This window comes from Microcaecilia unicolor, chromosome 2, assembly GCF_901765095.1.
Source record: "Microcaecilia unicolor chromosome 2, aMicUni1.1, whole genome shotgun sequence".
NCBI lineage: Eukaryota > Metazoa > Chordata > Amphibia > Gymnophiona > Siphonopidae > Microcaecilia > Microcaecilia unicolor.
In genome coordinates, this window is record NC_044032.1 from 444,271,161 (window position 1) to 444,290,648 (window position 19,488).

Genomic DNA, 19,488 nt, shown 5'->3' on the forward strand with positions numbered 1-19,488 from the left:
TCACACCTGGCTAAGTATGTTTCAGTAAATGCCTAAATGAACATAAGCTGACACAACTTCTGCACGATACAAAGTTAAACACAACAGTAGCAATGCATAGAAGGAGAGATACTGCAAAAGACTTGTAAAGCAAATTAAAAGAAAAATAAATGAAGTTATAGTAAAAATTAAGAATGTTTTATTACATCATAATAATGTGACATAGCCACAATTTGGTGATATGCATGCATCAGAGATTACAATGCTAATGCAAACCGATCAAATTAAAATCCTTTCAATTGTGATACATGGGTAACTTTGGAGGTTGAGTACAAATGGGGGGGGGGGAGGCGCTATCTTTATGTGGAACCTGGCATACCTGTTCCAGATGGAAGAGCACAGTGCTGCTTCCAAACTACTGTACACTAACAAAGGTGACAGGGTCATGCACTGTGTAGCTGATAACAAACCAACTTACCTCATCTTCACAACAAGATAATTAGTTTAAATGAGCGATCAAAGACTATTAGATAATGCATTTAATCTTCTAAGCTTTCATAGCATTTAAAAGCAGTTTTCAGCTTCCTCATTGGATGCATGAATCATACACAGAATGTTAAATAAATTGCTACTTCAAAGCTTATTAGCTTTACATGCTCAAATGAAAGCTTAGAAAATTACACAAGGTTTATGTTTATAGATAATTTTCCTTTTGTTCATTGCAAAAGACACATTCAATGTGGTTTTTTGGAGAATAGGGATATTATTACATGCTTTAATTTTATGTTTGATGTCTATAACACCCTTTATAATGCACTTAAATCGATAGCATTTAATGGGCATCGGTTGGTTCAAAATATTGCAGTAAAATTACTGTCACACTAATAGGTTTGATCATGTTAGACCCCCTACTCCTTCAGCATTAGCTGTAAATTACATTCAGATGTAAGTTTAAGATTTTAAGTTCACTGAATACTTTTTAAAGGTTCTCAGAAATCAAAAAATTATAATACAGTATTTATCTCATCCAATTAGGCATGATCATACAGTTGATAAGTACCAAATGGGCCCAAATAGAACATAACCTCAAACTGTCCAAGCCAAATAACCTAAAATATCAGAAAATTTGGGGAAGAGCTGATTTCAATCAAAGTAGTAGATTTTATTATTGGCCCACTGAACCTTTTGTTTGGGCGTACTTCAATATTTGGCTGTTTTCCTTTTATCCTTATACTTCCTCTCAGTCCTTGCATTCATCCCGCTTAACTTGCTGTCTCTTCCTTCACCTTCTCACATCAGTTTGAAATTAACTTCGCGGCACATCTTTTTCCATACTTGGCTCCATTGTTATGGAACTCTCTTCTGTTTGATCTTAGCGAGTTTTAGAAGTAAGTTTAAAACCAGGTTTATTCTTTCAGAAAGAATTATACAAAAGGAATTGAAAATGTCTGTCTGTCTAGGGGCAAAATAACGTCCAAAATTTAATGGAATGGGATGAAACTTGGCATAAGGGAAAAACTGGTTAAAAGGACACACGTTTTGGGGGTTCCAGAGAAATAAGCCCCCCCCACACACACACCCAAAGTGCATTTCCATGGGTGAAGGCGTTTAGCTTCTGTAGCACAGAAAACAGAATGAAATGAAAGTTGGTATGGGGAAATACTAATTTAAAAAAAAAACAAAGAGTTTGAAAATGGACCACATTGGACCAGGGGTTCCAAAAACATAAGGCCCCAAAATATGGTTTAATGCATTTCTATGGGAAAAGGAAATCCACTGTAGCATAGAAACGTATGAAATGTAGCAGTTAAGAACAGGACAAGGCAGTTTTAAAAGAAAACCCCAAACTATTTCCCCCCCCCCCCCCAATTGCTCTACCACACTTCAAATTGCTCTGTCTTCAAAATCTACCTCCTGTAACTGCCCCACACCTCAAAACAACAAATTACCAGGTTGAGACTGTGTAGTAGTTTTAATTCAGTAAGTTACTGAAAACATATATTTGTTTGAACATGCATGGGGCTGATTTTGTCTGTTTTATTTTGAATATTGTATAATTCAGTGCTGTTTTCTTGTGTTTTTATTATGTATGTTGATTTATAATCCGCTTAATTGTAGGTGTACTGGAAATGTTTAAATAAATAAACCCCCTGCAACTGTCACACCCACCACCAAACTGCACCAGTCCCTAAAACTACCCCCTAAATTATCTTACTCCAGTGAAAAACTAATCCCTCAACCCCAACCTGCCCCCACAACTGCCTCATCCCAAACCTAATCTCCCACAACTACCCCAGCATACCATGGGGAGGGCCAGGTTAAGCCATTGAGAACCTTTTCACGTACTTTGTGCCCCTGTGTTGGGGGAGGGGGGGTCCTGTGAGAGGTTACAATTACCAACTGTTTGACTTCTTTCAGAAGTCAGCAGAATTTATTATTTAATATCTAGATGGTTAGAAGCAGAGAGTTTTAACATATCAATGATGACACCAGGACCTCCTGTCTTGTCACTTTGTTTCTGTCCTTTCTTTTTCATTTCCTGCCCTATATCCACCTTTCACAGTCAACATTCTTCCATTTTTCTTCTTCCTCAAATCTGTCTAGTTTTCATCTCTTTTCTTCCCTTCCCCTGCTTCCATAGGCACCATCTTCCCCCTTCTCTCTTCTCTTCCCCTCCCACTATCTCCCTTCTTTATTCTGTCCCCCCTGCAGTCCATCTCTCTCCCTCTCCTTTCTCCACACTCCAGAATCTCTTCCTCTCCTGCAGGCCACCCTCCCCCCCCCCCACCCCCCCCCCCCCCCGGCCAAGTTCTGCACCTTTTCTCACCCTCACTCTTTTTTTTACCTCTGCCTTGCAACCCTCTAAATTTGCCTTTAATGCTGCAGTGTTGAAAGCATGCTGCTTCTCACCCACCCAAAGCCTCTCTGTAGCGTTCTGTCAGAGGAGTCAGGATGCTATAGAAAGAGGCTTTGGGCAGGGTGAGAAGCAGCATGCTTTCAGGGCTGCAGCATAGAGTGAGGATGAGAGAAGATAGAGCATGGGGGGTGTGAGGGAGAGATACCGGAGTGGGGGGGGGGGGTGGAAGAGAGAGAGAAGCAGGAAAGGTGCAGGAGCCTATAATGCATTAATCATGTTAAATTTAATGCATATTACATTTTTAACATGTTAATCACATTAATGATGTATTAAAGGTGCATCCCTAGTGTGTCTATAAGGGGAGATATGATTGAAGTCTACAAAATCCTGAGTGGTGTAGAACGAGTAGAAGTGATTCAGTTTTCTACTCTTTCAAAAAGTACAAGGACTAAGGGACACTCAGTGAAGTCACATGGAAGTACTTTTAAACAGGAGGAAATATTTTTTCATTCAACGAATAGTTGCACTCTGAAACTTGTTGCCGGAGGATGTGGTAACAGCAGTTAGTGTATCTGGGTTTTTAAAAAGTTTGGATAGGTTCCTGGAGGAAAAGTCCATAGTCTGCTGTTGAGAGAGATATGGGGAAGCCGCTGCTTGCCCTGGGATTGGTAGTATAGAATGTTGATATTATTTGGGTTTCTGCCAGGTACTTGTGACCTGGATTGGCCACTGTTAGAAACAGGATACTGGGCTAGGTGGACAATTGGTCTGACCCAGCATAACTATTCTTATTCTCTTATGAAAAGGGAACTCCTTTCAAACAATGTCTCAAAATGGGAAAAGCAGCTCCAGCGGCTGCAAAGTACATTAAATAATTCACTATAACATACTGTAGTGATTAAGGAATTGCACCTTTTCAACTGTCTTGTCCTTTCACCTTCTTTCCTGATCAGAGACTTAAGCACAATCACGTGTATACGAACACATATGTACACATGAATGCACACGTTTCCACACAGAGAGGTTGGTTGGAAAGAAGTCATTGAGCCATGCTTTCTCCACTTGCTTCACCCACTTTTAAACAGATTGATTTATTGGGTGGCCTGGGGAACTATGCTGGTCTGTGTGTGTTCACTGCAGTCTGAACTTGTTGAGTTTGTATTCTTGTTTTTCTGTTTTGTTTTACTTTTTAAAATGTTGAAGTAGTTTATAAATTGGGCCTGATAAAGGATTTATGCTCCTAAATTGGTAGCCTTGAAAATTTTATTAGGGCCTGAGAGCCAGATGCACTAAACCTAACGAGCCAGCAACCTGGTTTTTAAACTAGTTCTAGCCGGTTTAACGAGCAAGTAGTAAAACGAGACATGCACAAAAGGGTTCTTCTCTGAGCCATTTTCCTGTCATGGTAGCAGCTAATGAAAACGGAATGCAAAGCTATTATAATGAGATAATTACTATTATAGTGTGCATGCAAGGCGATGCACAGCCATTTCCGACTCCATGCACAAAAGCAGTCCCTACCTTTACCGTGGAAATTTTTAACGGCAGGTCTGGAGCTGTCGTTCTTAATTGTTGCAAATAGAAGAAGGGGAGAAACAAGGCAGGGAAGATGGAGTACAGAAAAAAATAGTACACTAGCTTAGTTTCTTTGCGTGTATGATGGCCGTGTATGAAATCCGTGCCATTCTTCTTTTTCAAATGACATTTTACTGGCAAGAAATTGGGGGGGGGGGGGGGGGCAGTACCGAAATGTCAAGCATAAAAGTAATGGTGACTTACCAAAAATACAAAGACAAGGGTCCATTAAACTGCGTCTGTGGGAAACAGCATCCCCCATGCTAGAAGCACAACAGAGAGGGGCTAAACCAATTGGACAGTGTGAGCCTGGGATGTCCCGCCCACTCACTACTGGAGGGGGGGAGACACCAGGAAGTTCGGATCCAATCAGTTCACAGCTCGAGTGATGTCATCAGGGAAGCCCTGCAGGGAGGAGGAGTTGGGACAGCAGCCAGCCAATGAGAGTCCATCTTCAGGGAGATGGGCATTCTAGGATGTCAGCCGGCCAATAGAAGGAAGCAGCAGGAACAGCTAGGGGTGAAACCAAGCCCAGATGTTGATTCCTCACAGAAAATGAGAGCGGAGAGTAGCAGAGAGGCTTTTCCCACTTTTTCCCAGCAGCGGGGAGGCAGGGAGCCCCAATACAGGTCTGCCCATCCCCCCCCCCCCCCCAAAAAAAAAGCACTTTTGTGCTTGCCAAAAAAAAAAAGGGTACATTTACTGCTTTCATACACGCAGCTTGTCTGCTTGTATGAGAGCCGTCTAGCATGCGCAGAGCAGCCTCGCATAGTGTTCTTCGCATGCTCAGCTCACCGACTGGCTTCCCCTATATTGCATGCAAATCAGCTGGGTTGCAAAAGCAACGAGCAGCTCATTTGCATGCGATTCTCTTTGTGAATCCCTCTGTGTTTCCAAATCGGTAAATGTTTACCGATTTGGAAATACAGACGGGTTCTTAATGGGACCTTTCTGCATCTGGGCCTCAGTGCCTAAATTTTATGCTGAAAATTTCACTGAGCTTTTAAATTTGGAAGCATAAAAAGTGGGTGGCAACAGGGGCACATTTAAAGCAGGGAAAACAAATTAGGAGCTTAACACTGATTTTCATCACTAGACCATAAATCTATGCAAATAATTGCAGGCCTAAATTCATAAACATAACTTTCCTTAGCATCCCTTCAGACTGGTCCAGACACAAGTTGTGCACTCCTAATAGCAGTTGGAGACTGAGACTTTTGTCCTGTGCAGTCCTCAGTCAGCCAGTATTTCTCAATCTCCAGCAGATGGTGGACGTGGTAATCCTGTTCAGTCTGGGTTGGTCTAGTTGGACATGGAGAGGGGGCTACGGGGCTGTGGGGTAACAGTAACTGTGTTGGGAAAAAATAAGGATCTTAGTAAACCATCTCCCTCTGTTTTCCTGTGTACACAGGTTTGGTCTGACTGTTGGGGGCTGAGATCTGTAGGGTTCTTGCTAGCCCCACGGGTGTGGTTCCATCCTCTTCACACCCTCCTCTGATGCCCTCTTTCCATGGGTTTAGGGTTGGGTTGGTGAGAACCACATTGTGCCTCGGCTTCCCTTCCCTTGGCAGGAGGGGGAATCTTGAGATCCTTATGGAACAACTAGCAACAGAGTAAAAAAAAAAAAAAAACAAGGAGAGGCTATGGCCATTTAAATCACCTGTCTAGGGTTAACTGGGTATTTTCAGCGGCACTTAACCTTATAGTGCCACTGAAAATGCCAGGTTAGGGCATAATCCAAAACTGGCTGTTCTGGAGGAATTTTAGGGGTGGAGTCAGCACTTAACCAGTTAAGTGCGATATTTGGTTCTTGACCGGTTAAACATAACCGTATAAATAGGACTGCATAGAAAGCAGCCCTATCTTTATGCAGTGGTTCTTAACCGTTTAAGTGCCAAATATCATACTTAACCAGCGCTGCACAAACATAGAAGAAAGACAGTCCCTGCTCAAAGAGCTTACAATCTAATAGACAAAAAATAAATAAAGTAAGCAAATCAAATCAATTAATGTGAACGGGAAGGAAGAGAGGAGGGTAGGTGGAGGCGAGTTGTTACAAGTGGTTACGAGTCAAAAGCAATGTTAAAGAGGTGGGCTTTCAGTCTAGATTTAAAGGTGGCCAAGGATGGGGCAAGACGTAGGGGCTCAGGAAGTTTATTCCAGGCGTAGGGTGCAGCGAGACAGAAGGCGCGAAGTCTGGAGTTGGCAGTAGTGGAGAAGGGAACAGATAAGAAGGATTTATCCATGGAGCGGAGTGCACGGGAAGGGGTGTAGGGAAGGACGAGTGTGGAGAGATACTGGGGAGCAGCAGAGTGAGTACATTTATAGGTTAGTAGAAGAAGTTTGAACAGGATGCGAAAACGGATAGGGAGCCAGTGAAGGGTCTTGAGGAGAGGGGTAGTATGAGTAAAGCGACCCTGGCGGAAGATGAGACGGGCAGCTAGAGTTTTGAACCGACTGGAGAGGGAAGAGGTGACTAAGTGGGAGGCCAGCAAGAAGCAGATTGCAGTAGTCTAAACGAGAGATGACAAGGGTGTGGATTGAGGGTTTTGGTAGAGTGCTCGGAAAGAAAGGGCGGATTTTACGGATGTTGTAAAGAAAGAAACGACAGGTCTTGGCAATCTGCTGGATATGAGCAGAGAAGGAGAGAGAAGAGTCAAAGATGACCCCAAGGTTTCGAGCTGAGGAGACAGGGAGAATGAGAGAGCCATCAACAGAAATAGAAAACGGGGGGAAGCGGGGAGGGGGTTTGGGGGGGAAAATGAGAAGCTCGGTTTTGGTCATATTTAATTCCCAGCCCCTATAGCTGTTGACAAGGGGGAATTCCCAGGGGTGCTTTTTTTCTCAGATTTTATTTTAGCCATGTACCAAGTTTTTTTGTATGAAGCAGGCTGGGGTCCTAGTGTGCCCAAACACCAGAAGCTAGACTGGGTGGTGGACCTGATCGAGGAAGGGTCTGTCTTTTTTTTTTTTTTTTTTTTCAGATGACCTCTCAGGAGGAATGGCTGGAGCAGGACTAATGAGATGACCCGGGGGTGAAACTTGAGTGGAAGAGCTACCCCCTGGGGAAGATGCCACTGTGGTGCGGAATTTCATAGGGATGAGTTACAGGAATTTATTTCAGTATCTTCTGTTTTAAATTTAAAGGAGGAATGTAGGGTAGAATCACTATGAAAGGGATTCACAAACTGACAAGAGTTTTTCTCCATACATCAGGGACATTCAAGGTCAGTCAGTATATAGTCTGTTTGTATCCCATCCTAGAGGGGATAAGGATTCATTGTGGCCCCCAAAGTTGGATGTGGTGATGGCAATGACCACAGTTGCTAAGAAAACTATCCCGCTTGGGTGCGAGGCAGCTCTCAAGGATCCACAGGACCATAGAATGGATATGCTCAAACTGAGCTTTGATGTTTCCGCTCTAGCTGTGCAGGCAGCCATCTGTGGGGGTCTGGTGGCTCAAGCGTGTTCATTGTGCAGAGAAGGTCCTAGGTAGGCTAGCTGACAGCTCGTTCTGGGTGGTTTGGGAGGTCACCAAAATAGAAATGGGATGGTTCTTGGTAGATTCTCTTTGTGACCTGCTAAGGGTCTTGGACAAGAATATGGTTGTTATGGTAGCAGCTCAGAGATTCTTTTCTGTTCTATTCCTGTTTTATATACTGCCAACTCTCCCAAAGGATTCGAAGTAGTTAACAAAAAATATAACTTTCTTGTGGTGCACAGCGCTGCGTATGCCTTGTAGCGCTATAGAAATGATAAATAGTAGTAGTAGTATTACTTGAAGGGAATCACATAATGACAAATATACTGTCAGCAAGCACCCCTCCGTGCTGTCCGTTCACCACCTCTCCGTGCTGTCCGCTCTCCACTCAACAGCTCTCCGTGTGGTCTGTGCGCAACTTAGCACCTCTCTGGGCTGTCCTTCTTCACCCACACAATTGGGGCTAATCCATCTCCTAAGCCAACTGCTCCTGCTCACTTGCAAAGAGTAATTTACAGTACTATTTATTCGGCAGAGTACTTTATTCCAGGGCACCACCAGCGAGAAAACAGCAAGTCCACTGTACTATAGCTGCTGGTCTCGGTGCACCTGGCTTCCCTTCTTCCCCCACCCAACAATCCCCAATAGTTCAGAACAGTTCAGTCTTGAAACTTCACAACTACTTGAAATAAACCTTTGGATCAGTCAATTCCTCTACTCCCTTTCTCCTACTGCTTAGGAGCTAGAGGCATTTTCTCCACCCTCGCTTGTCAGACACCAGCACTCTGACAACCTCCCACAAAATGTCCAGACTGACCTTCTTCAGGTAATTACCCTTTGTCCTGAGCAGAAGAACTCCATTTGCTCTTGTTCAGCCTCTTTCATGGTATTTTCACTGTTCTCCTCCAGATCAATCTCCTCCCACTCCATGGAGTCTTCCCCCACCCTCTCTCCCAGGTGCTGCTCCTCCACTTGATTATCCTCCATCTCCCAATCACCTCCTGACTTCTCTGCCTGCTGGGAGTTGGAGTGCTGTCTCTCATGTTCCCTCCTCCCTTGCAAGTGCTGCTGGGTTCTGTAGTTCTCTTCCTTTTTTACCAACCTCCTACCCCCTTTTCCCGGCAGAGAGTGCTCTTCATTTCTTGGCTGACTGCCCTGTCAGCTCTTCTCTGCTTTCCCTCTACCTCCTCCTTACATACCCCCCCGCTTAAGAACCTTTTTCCCTCCCGGGGTTTAACTACTTCAACCTCCTGACCAGCCATTCGGGACAAAATATCAACATTCCCCAATAGTTTCCCTGCCCGATGCTCCACCCGGAACTGAAAGGGTTGTAAGGACAGATACCACCTCATAAGTCTGGCATTAGCGCTTTTCATATGCATTAACCATTTCAAGGGGGCATGATCTGTAATGAGCCTAAAGGGCCGTCCCTCTAAATAGTATTGACACATTTGGGTGGCCCACTTAATAGCCAGACACTCCTTCTCAATTGTGGCATAGCCTTTTTCATGAGGAAGGAGTTTACGGCTCAAATATAACACCGGATGCTCCTCCCCATCATGAATCTGAGAAAGAACTGCCCCCAAGCCCACCCCCGAGGCATCCGTTTGCAGCACAAAGGGTTTGTCCCATTCAACTGCCTTCAGCACCGGATCCTCACATAGCGCTAAACGCAAACATTGAAAGGCTTCCTTCTCCTCCTCCCCCCATCTCAACTGGTTCGGTCGATTCCCTTTTAACATATTTGTTAAGGGTTCCGCCTGTGAGGCAAAATGGGAATGAACCTGCGGTAGTACCCGACTAGCCCAAGGAAACTCCGCAGCCTTTTTTTTGTCGCTGGATAAGCAAACTCCCTAATACTTTGTACTTTATCCAACAAGGGTTTTACCTGCCCACCCCCCACCTTATAGCCCAGATATTTAACCTCCTGCCGGGTGAAGTGACATTTTTGGGGATTAAGAGTGAGACCTGCCTCCCGGAAAGCTGTTAACACCTTCCTGACCTGCCTCATGTGTGTAACCCAGTCCTCACTATGGATAATGACGTCATCCAGATAAGCCGCAGCATAACTCTGATGAGGCCGTAAGACCCTATCCAGCAGGCGCTGACAGGACGCCGCTGCGGAGTTCAAGCCAAACGGCATCCTCTTAAATTGAAAGAGCCCCAAGGGAGTAGAAAAGGCCGTCTTGGGCTTAGCCTCAGCAGATAAAGGAATCTGCCAATATCCCTTGGTCAAGTCCAGCGTAGAAAGATACTGGGCCGACCCCAACCTATCTAATAAATCCTCAATACGAGGCATAGGATAGGCATCGGGAGAGGAGAGGGCATTAACCTGGCGGAAATCAATACAAAACCGCCAGGTATCATCTTTCTTAGGCACCAGCACCACTGGACTAGACCAAGGGCTATATGATTCCTCAATAATACCATACTCCAGCATTTCCTTCACCTGTCTAATCACCTCCTGTTGTTTCACTGGGGACAGCCTATAAGGTCTTTGCCTAACCACCCGGCCCTGATCTGTAACAATCTCATGCATGCTCAAATGTGTCTCCCCTGGACATGGAGTAAGTACATCCTGGAACTCTTCTAGTAGGGCCCCAAGTTCCTGCTGCTGACCTTTATTCAACTCCCCTGCAATGTGGGGCTTCAGGGACTTAAAGATGTCCGCGATCTGAGGCCCCAGATCCTCCTCCTCCATCGCCTTAGTCCCGCCCCACAGCACCTTCCTTTCCCTCCACAACTTTAACACATTCACATGATATGTTTGCTTTCTCCCCCTCTTATTCCTCACCTCATACGTAACTGGCCCCAATTTCTTAGTAATCACCACCGGTCCCCTCCACCGACTTTCAAATTTGTGCGGGCCATCTGCTATCATAATTATGACTTTCTCCCCTTCTGCAAACTCTCGCTCTTTCACTCCCCGATCATAATATGATTTCTGATATTGTTGACTTTTACCCAATCTATCCCGAGCATAGCCCCCCAACCGTCGTAACCTACCCTTCAGGTCAAACAGATAAGAGACCACTGTACAGTCTCCTCTATCCGGTGGCACCCATTGTTCCCTCAGGATATCTAAAATTCCCCGCGGACCCCTCCCATACATTAATTCAAACGGAGACACTCCTAATGAAGCCTGCACACTCTCCCTACAGGTGTTATAAGACAAACGGCAAGAGGCGATCCCACTCATCCATACAGCTGCCAACCCTCTACGCAAGAGAGTCTTAAGAGTCTTATTAAATCTCTCTACCAGACCATTGGTCTGAGGATGGTAAGCTGCGGTACGGATGTGTGCAATACCAAAGTCCTCCCATACTTGAGCCAATGTACGGGAGAGAAAATTAGTGCCTCTATCCGTAAGTACTTCCCGGGGAAACCCCACCGTACAGAAAATGTGAATCAGCTCAGCGGCAATAACCTTAGCTGACAGCGTACGCAGGGGCACCGCCCACGGGAAACGGGTGGCCATATCTATCACACCAAATATACACAAAACCCCTCCGCGACTTGGGAAGCGGTCCTACAATATCCATAGCTAGGCGGCCTAGAGGAACCCCAATACGTGGCAAAGGACATAAAGGCACCCGCTCTGGCCCCCTCTCAGCTACCTTCTGGCAGAGCCCACAGGAATTGCAATACCCTTCCACTTCTTTATAAACCCCTGGCCAATAAAACCTCTGCAAAACTTGGTCCAGGGTACCCTGTGTCGCCTTATGTCCCCCCAGCGGGTGATCATGCGCTAATCTCATGATCAGGCTTCGAAATCCCTTTGGTATCACCAACTGTTTCTGCCACCCTTTCCCTATTACCGAGTTCAGTCTGAATAGCAGCCCCTTCACCCTAAAATGCGGGGAAGAGCCCCCCTCCCCTTCTCGGGCCCTACTCCAGGCGTACTGCAAGGTACCGTCCGCTTCCTGCTCCCTCTGAAAAGAGGGAAACTGCTCTATGAGCTGCCCCAGGTCCCTTGGGAAATCTCCTTCCCCCTCGACCTCTATCATGGCCTGACTTCTTTTCCATTGAGCTCCTTTATTTTGCCGGCCCCCTTTCCTACTTTTCCCCGGAGTACCAAAAATCTCAGGATGAAAGGGAAAAACCTGCTCCAAAGGAAGAACCTCCCCACCCTCCTGTTGTGACTGACCCTGAGCCCGGGTAGTTACAAAGGCTTTTCCCCCCTTCACATATTGGGAAAACGGAGCCCAATCCCTCCCCAGTATCAGGTCCTGAGGCAGCCGAGCCAACACCGCTACTAATATCCGGTGTGCCCCCATAGGCCCTTTTACGGTCACCCAATGTAAAGGATATCTGGTACTGGCCCCATGAATGCATTGAATAGCTACCTCACCATGACTAGACCCTCCCTGATCATTCTTTCCCTTACTTATACGGGACCATAAACTCCTCGAAAGCATAGATTGGTCAGCTCCCGAGTCTAATAGGGCCTCCACTTTCACCCCCCCCCACCTCCACGACCTGGGTAAAGGGATGGGACACCTGCTTATAAGAGTGAGAAGTAAAAGCCCTCCTTGGCCCTACAATCTTTCCTTAAGTGCCCTTTATGCCCACACCTATAGCAAATACGATCCCCAGCATACCCCGAGACCCCCACTCCCCTTTCTCCCTTCCCAGCCGGTTCACTCCTTGCCTGAAAAGGCTTAGACCCTGTCATATATATTTCCTTCCCCGCCCGCACCCCTCCCCCACCCACATGCTACTACTACTACTACTCAACATTTCTAGAGCGCTACTAGGGTTACGCAGCGCTGTACAATTTAACAAAGAGAGACAGTCCCTGCTCAAAGAGCTTACAATCTAATAGACAAGTGAACGGTCGGTCCGATCGGGGCAGTCAAATTGGGGCAGTCTGGATTCACTGAACGGTAAGGGTTAGGTGCTGGGACTCTAGAAAGCATTCCATACTTTTAACAGCTTCATCCAAGGACCCACAGCCCCGCCTAATCAAATCCCTTTTTAATTCTTCCGGTAAGGCCTCCAGAAACTGCTCCAACACCAGCTCTAACATTACTTGTGTCACTGAGTTTTTTTCTGGTTCTAACCACTTGGTGGCTAAATCCAGTAATTTCTGGGCCAAAGCCCTGGGCGTCTCCCCTTCTGCCCACCTCCATTCCCTAAATTTCCTTCGGTAGCACTGCTTACTTAGCCCATACCTGTCCAGAATAGCCCGTTTAAGTTTAGCATAGTCGGCAATCTCCACAGCAGGAGACTGCGAAAAGCTGCCAGTGCCTCCCCGGATAACGCCGGGGCCAGTCTCATAGTCCATTGCTCCCCTGGCCAGGCTGCAGCAACCGCTACCCGTTCAAATGCCCCCAGGTAATCCTCAATGTCGTCCTTATCGGACAGCTTACCCCAGGGTAACCAGTTCATCCCCATCAGGCCTCCGGGCAACGGTCCTCCTCCAGTTGCAGTTCCCTCTGGCACTGTCGACCCAGGCTGTACCCGTGCTCCTCCTTTCAACAACTCCTGACACAGTTCCAGAAGTGGCTGTTGCTGGGCCCTCGACGCGGCCAAGGAGTCCTCCATCAGTTTGTGCGCCAGTTCCTGTTGTTTTTGGAACTGATGGGCCATGAAGGAAAACATCTCCTTTGGATCCATTACGCCCGGTCTCTTCTCTCCTAGACGACACAAAAGAAAACAACCTCCAAGTGCAGCTGCTTTTATAGGCTTGCCACCCTGCGGCCCCACACATGCATCCACAAAAATCCCCTTCCGGCCCTGCTATATGCTCACCGGATAGCTCAGGATTTTGCGCCTTGCTCCTCTCTCTCTTGGAGAACCAGGTAGTTCGGTCAAATCCCACCACTGCCACCAAATGTCCGCAAGCACCCCTCCGTGCTGTCCGTTCACCACCTCTCCGTGCTGTCCGCTCTCCACTCAACAGCTCTCCGTGTGGTCTGTGCGCAACTTAGCACCTCTCTGGGCTGTCCTTCTTCACCCACACAATTGGGGCTAATCCATCTCCTAAGCCAACTGCTCCTGCTCACTTGCAAAGAGTAATTTACAGTACTATTTATTCGGCAGAGTACTTTATTCAGGGCACCACCAGCGAGAAAACAGCAAGTCCACTGTACTATAGCTGCTGGTCTCGGTGCACCTGGCTTCCCTCTTCCCCCACCCAACAATCCCCAATAGTTCAGAACAGTTCAGTCTTGAAACTTCACAACTACTTGAAATAAACCTTTGGATCAGTCAATTCCTCTACTCCCTTTCTCCTACTGCTTAGGAGCTAGAGGCATTTTCTCCACCCTCGCTTGTCAGACACCAGCACTCTGACAACCTCCCACAAAATGTCCAGACTGACCTTCTTCAGGTAATTACCCTTGTCCTGAGCAGAAGAACTCCATTTGCTCTTGTTCAGCCTCTTTCATGGTATTTTCACTGTTCTCCTCCAGATCAATCTCCTCCCACTCCATGGAGTCTTCCCCCACCCTCTCTCCCAGGTGCTGCTCCTCCACTTGATTATCCTCCATCTCCCAATCACCTCCTGACTTCTCTGCCTGCTGGGAGTTGGAATGCTGTCTCTCATGTTCCCCCTCCCTTGCAAGTGCTGCTGGGTTCTGTAGTTCTCTTCCTTTTTTACCACCTCCTACCCCCTTTTCCCGGCAGAGAGTGCTCTTCATTTCTTGGCTGACTGCCCCTGTCAGCTCTTCTCTGCTTTCCCTCTACCTCCTCCTTACAATACATTCATTCATGAAATAGTCTACAATTATTCATCAAAAACAGTCCTTAACCATCTATTATTGATCAAATAATGTCTTCGATGCTTTTCTAAAAGGTAAGTTGGTTTAGCTGTAATCTCCCAAGGGAGTTCATTCCAACTTAACAGCCTAAACTGGGAAAGAACTCTCCGATAAATCTGAAATGGATAGTTTTAAAAGTGGGATATCCTATTTGTACAGTACAAAGGAAACATTTATTATATCTAGAAAGAGAGGAAATGTCCGAATTTCCACTACATCCTCATTATTCAGGCTGCAAAATGGTCCCTGTGGCTGCGCAGTTGGTTGGCGGATATTACTTCTATGACAAATTTGAGCAGGCTACCTTTCAAGGGCTCCATTCGTATGGGGAGGAGCCTGGATAAGTTGGTCAAAAGCGTTGATGTAAGGTTATCGAGCTTACCAGAGGATAAGCCAACACAGGATTAAGAGCCCTGGCAGGGTAGGAGGTGGCCAGTGTTGGTAGTTTTGTCCAGAGGAGCAGTCTTTCGGGGAGGATAGGGATTCTGGTATTGCCATTCCAGAGCAGTCCTGAGAAGAGCAATGAAGGTGTCTGTGTCCATCCCCCATTGGAAGTCGGTGCAAGGTTGAACATACTATCCTATCAGGTGGTCCTCAGTCCATCCACGAGGGCTATCCCCTGGCGTTTGTGCAGCTGCGGCTGGATGCATTCCTGGAGTCTCCCATTCCCAATGGAAGGTGGGAGCGGTCAGGGAGACTCTGCAAAGGCTGGTTCAGCTTGGCCATGGTCCTTGTGCCTCAAGAGGAAACCAGGGACTGGAAAGAACTCAGTTTATTTTGTAGTGCCAAAAAAGGAAGGAACATTCCATCCGATTCTCAATCTAGAGAGAGTCAACAGAGCCCTTTGTGCCCCTCATTGGTTGCCAGAGGAGTTGAAGTGGTTGAAACTGCCTAGAGACCACAGCAGTTCACCTGGTGTTGAAGGCTTTTTCTCTTCTGAAGGGCAGAGAAGTTTGGTTGTCAGAGATCTTTTTGCAATTTATTCCATTTCTGCTGTTCCTGTGTTGTAAATTAACATAATTACATATTTATTTTGTAGCATTCCAACTTTTGACCTTACCATATTTTAGCCTTATACTATGACACGGTTTTTTTCTTTTCTTTTTACATGGAAATACAATAGTAGAACAAATGCTTGGCTCTTGCTTGTTGATTACGCATTTGAATTTCTAAGGCTTTAATGGGGTAGTTTTCAAATGGTTTATTTTGAATCAGATATGGGTTCTTTTTGCTTATGGACTTTGCACAGTTTTTCAAGAGGAAGTGTTATGTGCATATTAGAGCTGTATCTAGCATATTTTACTATTCAGCTGAATACAAATAATGAAAGATAAGAAGAAATTGAGAGGAAATGCGCTTAGAAGGAATCTATGAAAATACTCTTTCATGGAATGGCCTTCCGGTGGAGGTAGTGGAGACGAAGACTGTGTCAGAATTGAAGGAAGCGTGGGACAAGCATGTGGGATCCCTTAGGAAAAGGAGGAGTTAGTGGTTACTGAGGAAGGGCAGACTGAATGGGCCTTTTTGCCCATATCTGCTGTCATGTTGTATGTTTCTATGTAAGTCCTTCGGGGACAGGAAGATACCTACTATATCTCAGTGTAACTTGCCTTGAACTACAACTGGTGTCTGATGTTGTTTTCCTGCATGCAATGCTCCTGCACATCACGTCCTTTTATTAGTGTAGTCTTAGCCTGGATATTTTGTAAATCTAAGTGTCATATATTTATATGCTATAAAACAAAGTACTACACTAAGTATACAAAGTACCAGGGCCTCATCTCTGTTACTTCTGTATTCTCTCACATTGTATCTGACACATATTGCTGTTCTGTTGTATTCATGCAATATATTATACACCACATACCATTTCTATTTCAAACCTGTGTACAAGGAAGAGCCAACACTGCTCATAGGATTCCTTCTAACTCATTTATTCTCTGGTTCTAGGGCCAGTCACTGCCAAAAACTGAGCAAAAGTTTGAGAATTTTTTGAAGAGCTCCTTTAAGCTGGAAGATAAGAAGGTAAGCAGAATGAGAGGAGAATGTAGGGCATAATTAAGGCATAGGCAAACTAGGGTGCAATTTATTTAGGGGGGGGTCCTGCTAGGTGTGTTAATTCAGTGGCTCTCATGGCAGCTGCTGGCAGATGGAGTGGAGGGACCAGAGCTGCCACCGCCACACATAGGTCTGTCTTTTCTTCCCAGCCCCTGTGCATTGTCCACAGAAGTCAGCAATTGACTGGTGTTTCTGACTTGCTAGTTCTTCCTCCACCAGTTTTCTTTTATTGTCAGAACCACATGGGGATTTGTGTGTGGAAATTTTAAAATGTATGTATTTTACTATGGGACCCCAATGTACTTGTTTGCCTAAGGCCCACCAAAGGATTCATCCTACTCTTGGAGAATGTATAGCTGAGGTTATCCTGAAAACTGAGTTTCCCTGTAGTTGCAGTGGACCAGCCTTATGCATGGCTGATGTCGGTTCTACTTTCCATTGAATTTTTTGAGGTTTTGTTTTTTAATACTGTTACATTTAACTGGTTTTCATACATTTGGAGAAACTGTAACATCATTATAATGCTATTACTCATGATTTTTCTGGAGAACAGGGCAAGGATATCCCTGTGGAAGTGTCCAAAAACACATATAGAGAACAAAACATGGATGTTCCCCTCTAACCATATTCATGGCCCTTTTTGTTCTGGCTGAGCCCTTCAGAAGTAATCAGTAATTAGTCCAGTTGCTACCATCTTGGGAGATGATAACAACTAGACTAATTAGTTATTACTTCTGAAGTAAGAAACATTGAGCTCTTAGGATATTGCTAGGTACAGCAGTATTCTCTGGGTGATGGATATTTGCCAACCAGATTGAAGAATGCATGATTGTACTGTGAACAAAAATAAGAAAATGCATTCAGGAGCCCTTTTACTAATAGCAGTAGGGCTAATGTGCAGGTAGCATGTGTCAAAACAGCAGTACCGCAGGGTATATGGCTGACCAGCGGTGATTCTGAATTTGGCACTTGGATGCACTACTTGCGTAGTAATCAGGCAGTTAATCAGGCAGTGCACGGCAATGTGGCCACGCTGCGATTACTGCCAGGAATGCCCCCTGTAGTAGAAAATATACCACTGGGGCATTCCTGACGGCAATAGACAGCGTGGCCACATTGCGCGCACTGCCTGATTACCACATGAGTAGTGCATGAGCAAGTAAATAGGTGGCGGTAAGGGCTCAGGCAGTAAATATCTGTGCGCTATTTTTAATTTTAGCGCACGGTCATTTACTGCCCTCATTAAAAAAGGTCTTTTTACCCGCCATGGTAAAAAATGGCCCAGCAAGCACCAATGAATTCTGTCCCATGTATAGGACAATGGTGTCTGTTACAACTGTGGAATTCTCTGTTTTGTAGGTGTCTGGTGGGGGTCGCAGGAGTTACTAAGTTTTATGCTGTTTTCTTCTGAGTGCTGTGGGCTTACATCTCCCTGAATATTTACTGAAATTTGTGGGAATAAATAGATACGGCTACAGACCTTGCAGTGTGTGGAGCATTGCAGGTGTTTGCGCTGGTTTCTTGTGTTTTTAGTTATGGGTGCATGCAGTGGTTTAGGGGGGTGCAGGTGTACAGAAGTATGTGGGGGTAGATTTTATGTTATATGAAAATAGTTGTTTTCCAGGTAGCTATAGAAGGAGGCAGCTGTAAGTGGCAACGTGGTTCTTTACCATTATTTCAGAGTTAACAGCAGTTTTCAGTTCCTTATCCACATTTGGGTTTAACTTTAAGAACATTTTAAAATTGTTAACCATCTTGACCCTTTAGCGACTTACAACATCACATACCTGAAAAAGAACAAAATAAAAAGGGAAAACCAAACAGTATAATTCAAAATCAATTTAACCCTGCCTGGGTGTTTCTCGGAGAGTTGACTGTGTGTTGCATCATGCAGCACATATCACTCCATCGCTCCAAACAAACTCTCCAAAATCGATTAATCTGGACTACTACGACCCCTGAGGATGGTGTTTAGCTGAAACACAGCCTGTGTGGAGTCTCCTTGGGTCAGCTGGCTTTGGTTAATAAATTCTCAAATACTCTTACTCCTTGCTTGCCTCAGTTATGTGGAACTCTCCTCACTTTCACCGTTTTGTGATTGCTTGACTTATGGAAACTGTGAGGACCGCCCCCCCCCCCCCTTTTTTTTTTGGATTGCTTCTCTAAAAAGTTCCGTTTTCAGCCTCTTTCTTTAAAAAAAAATGTTTTCTAATCACAACAGGGCACACCAGTGCATCCCACAAAAAGAGACCCACAACTGAAATAACAGGAGCCTGTTTTCCTACCAATTGAGCCTTTCTGGAAGACAGAAACTGCCTGTAAGAATGCAGAGGGTGTGTTGGGCATAAATTCCCACAGCAAATGCTGAATATGTGGCCCTTCACCTTTAAACAAGTAATTTATTATCCTTCATTCCTCAATCTTCACCTTTCCAGGCCCTATGCCATCCAAAACAGCACCTTAATTCTTATATCAACAGTGGCAATTTCCTTTGGGCTTGAGTTGAGGTGGTCTGGGCAACAATCCTAGGTAACTAATTTCCCATTTCCCTACTTTGGAAAATCCGTTTGGGGCTGATCCCTGATATCTCCGAGGGCACTGTACCTGGAAGAAGGCTGTGCTCAGACAGTCAGATAAGACTGATAAAAATTAAGTGAATATAAAATGTTTTCTTACTGAGTCAGGTCAACAAAGGTCCAGCAAGCCTAGCATTTTTCCAACAATAGCCAGTCCAGGTCATAAGTCCCTGGTAGAGTTCCAAAAGGTAGGTAGAT

At 45.4% G+C, this 19,488-nt stretch overlaps 1 protein-coding gene across 3 annotated transcripts in view; it reads left to right on the forward strand.

The window, feature by feature from the left end:
- Positions 1–19,488, forward strand: part of LOC115461211 (nucleophosmin-like) — a 247,819-nt gene that overhangs the window by 219,595 nt on the left and 8,736 nt on the right. For all 3 annotated transcript variants that reach the window (XM_030190881.1, XM_030190882.1, XM_030190883.1), the window contains one exon: positions 16,607–16,681. In XM_030190881.1, the coding sequence (XP_030046741.1) occupies positions 16,607–16,681 (75 nt within the window). The remainder of the gene's footprint in view (positions 1–16,606; positions 16,682–19,488) is intronic.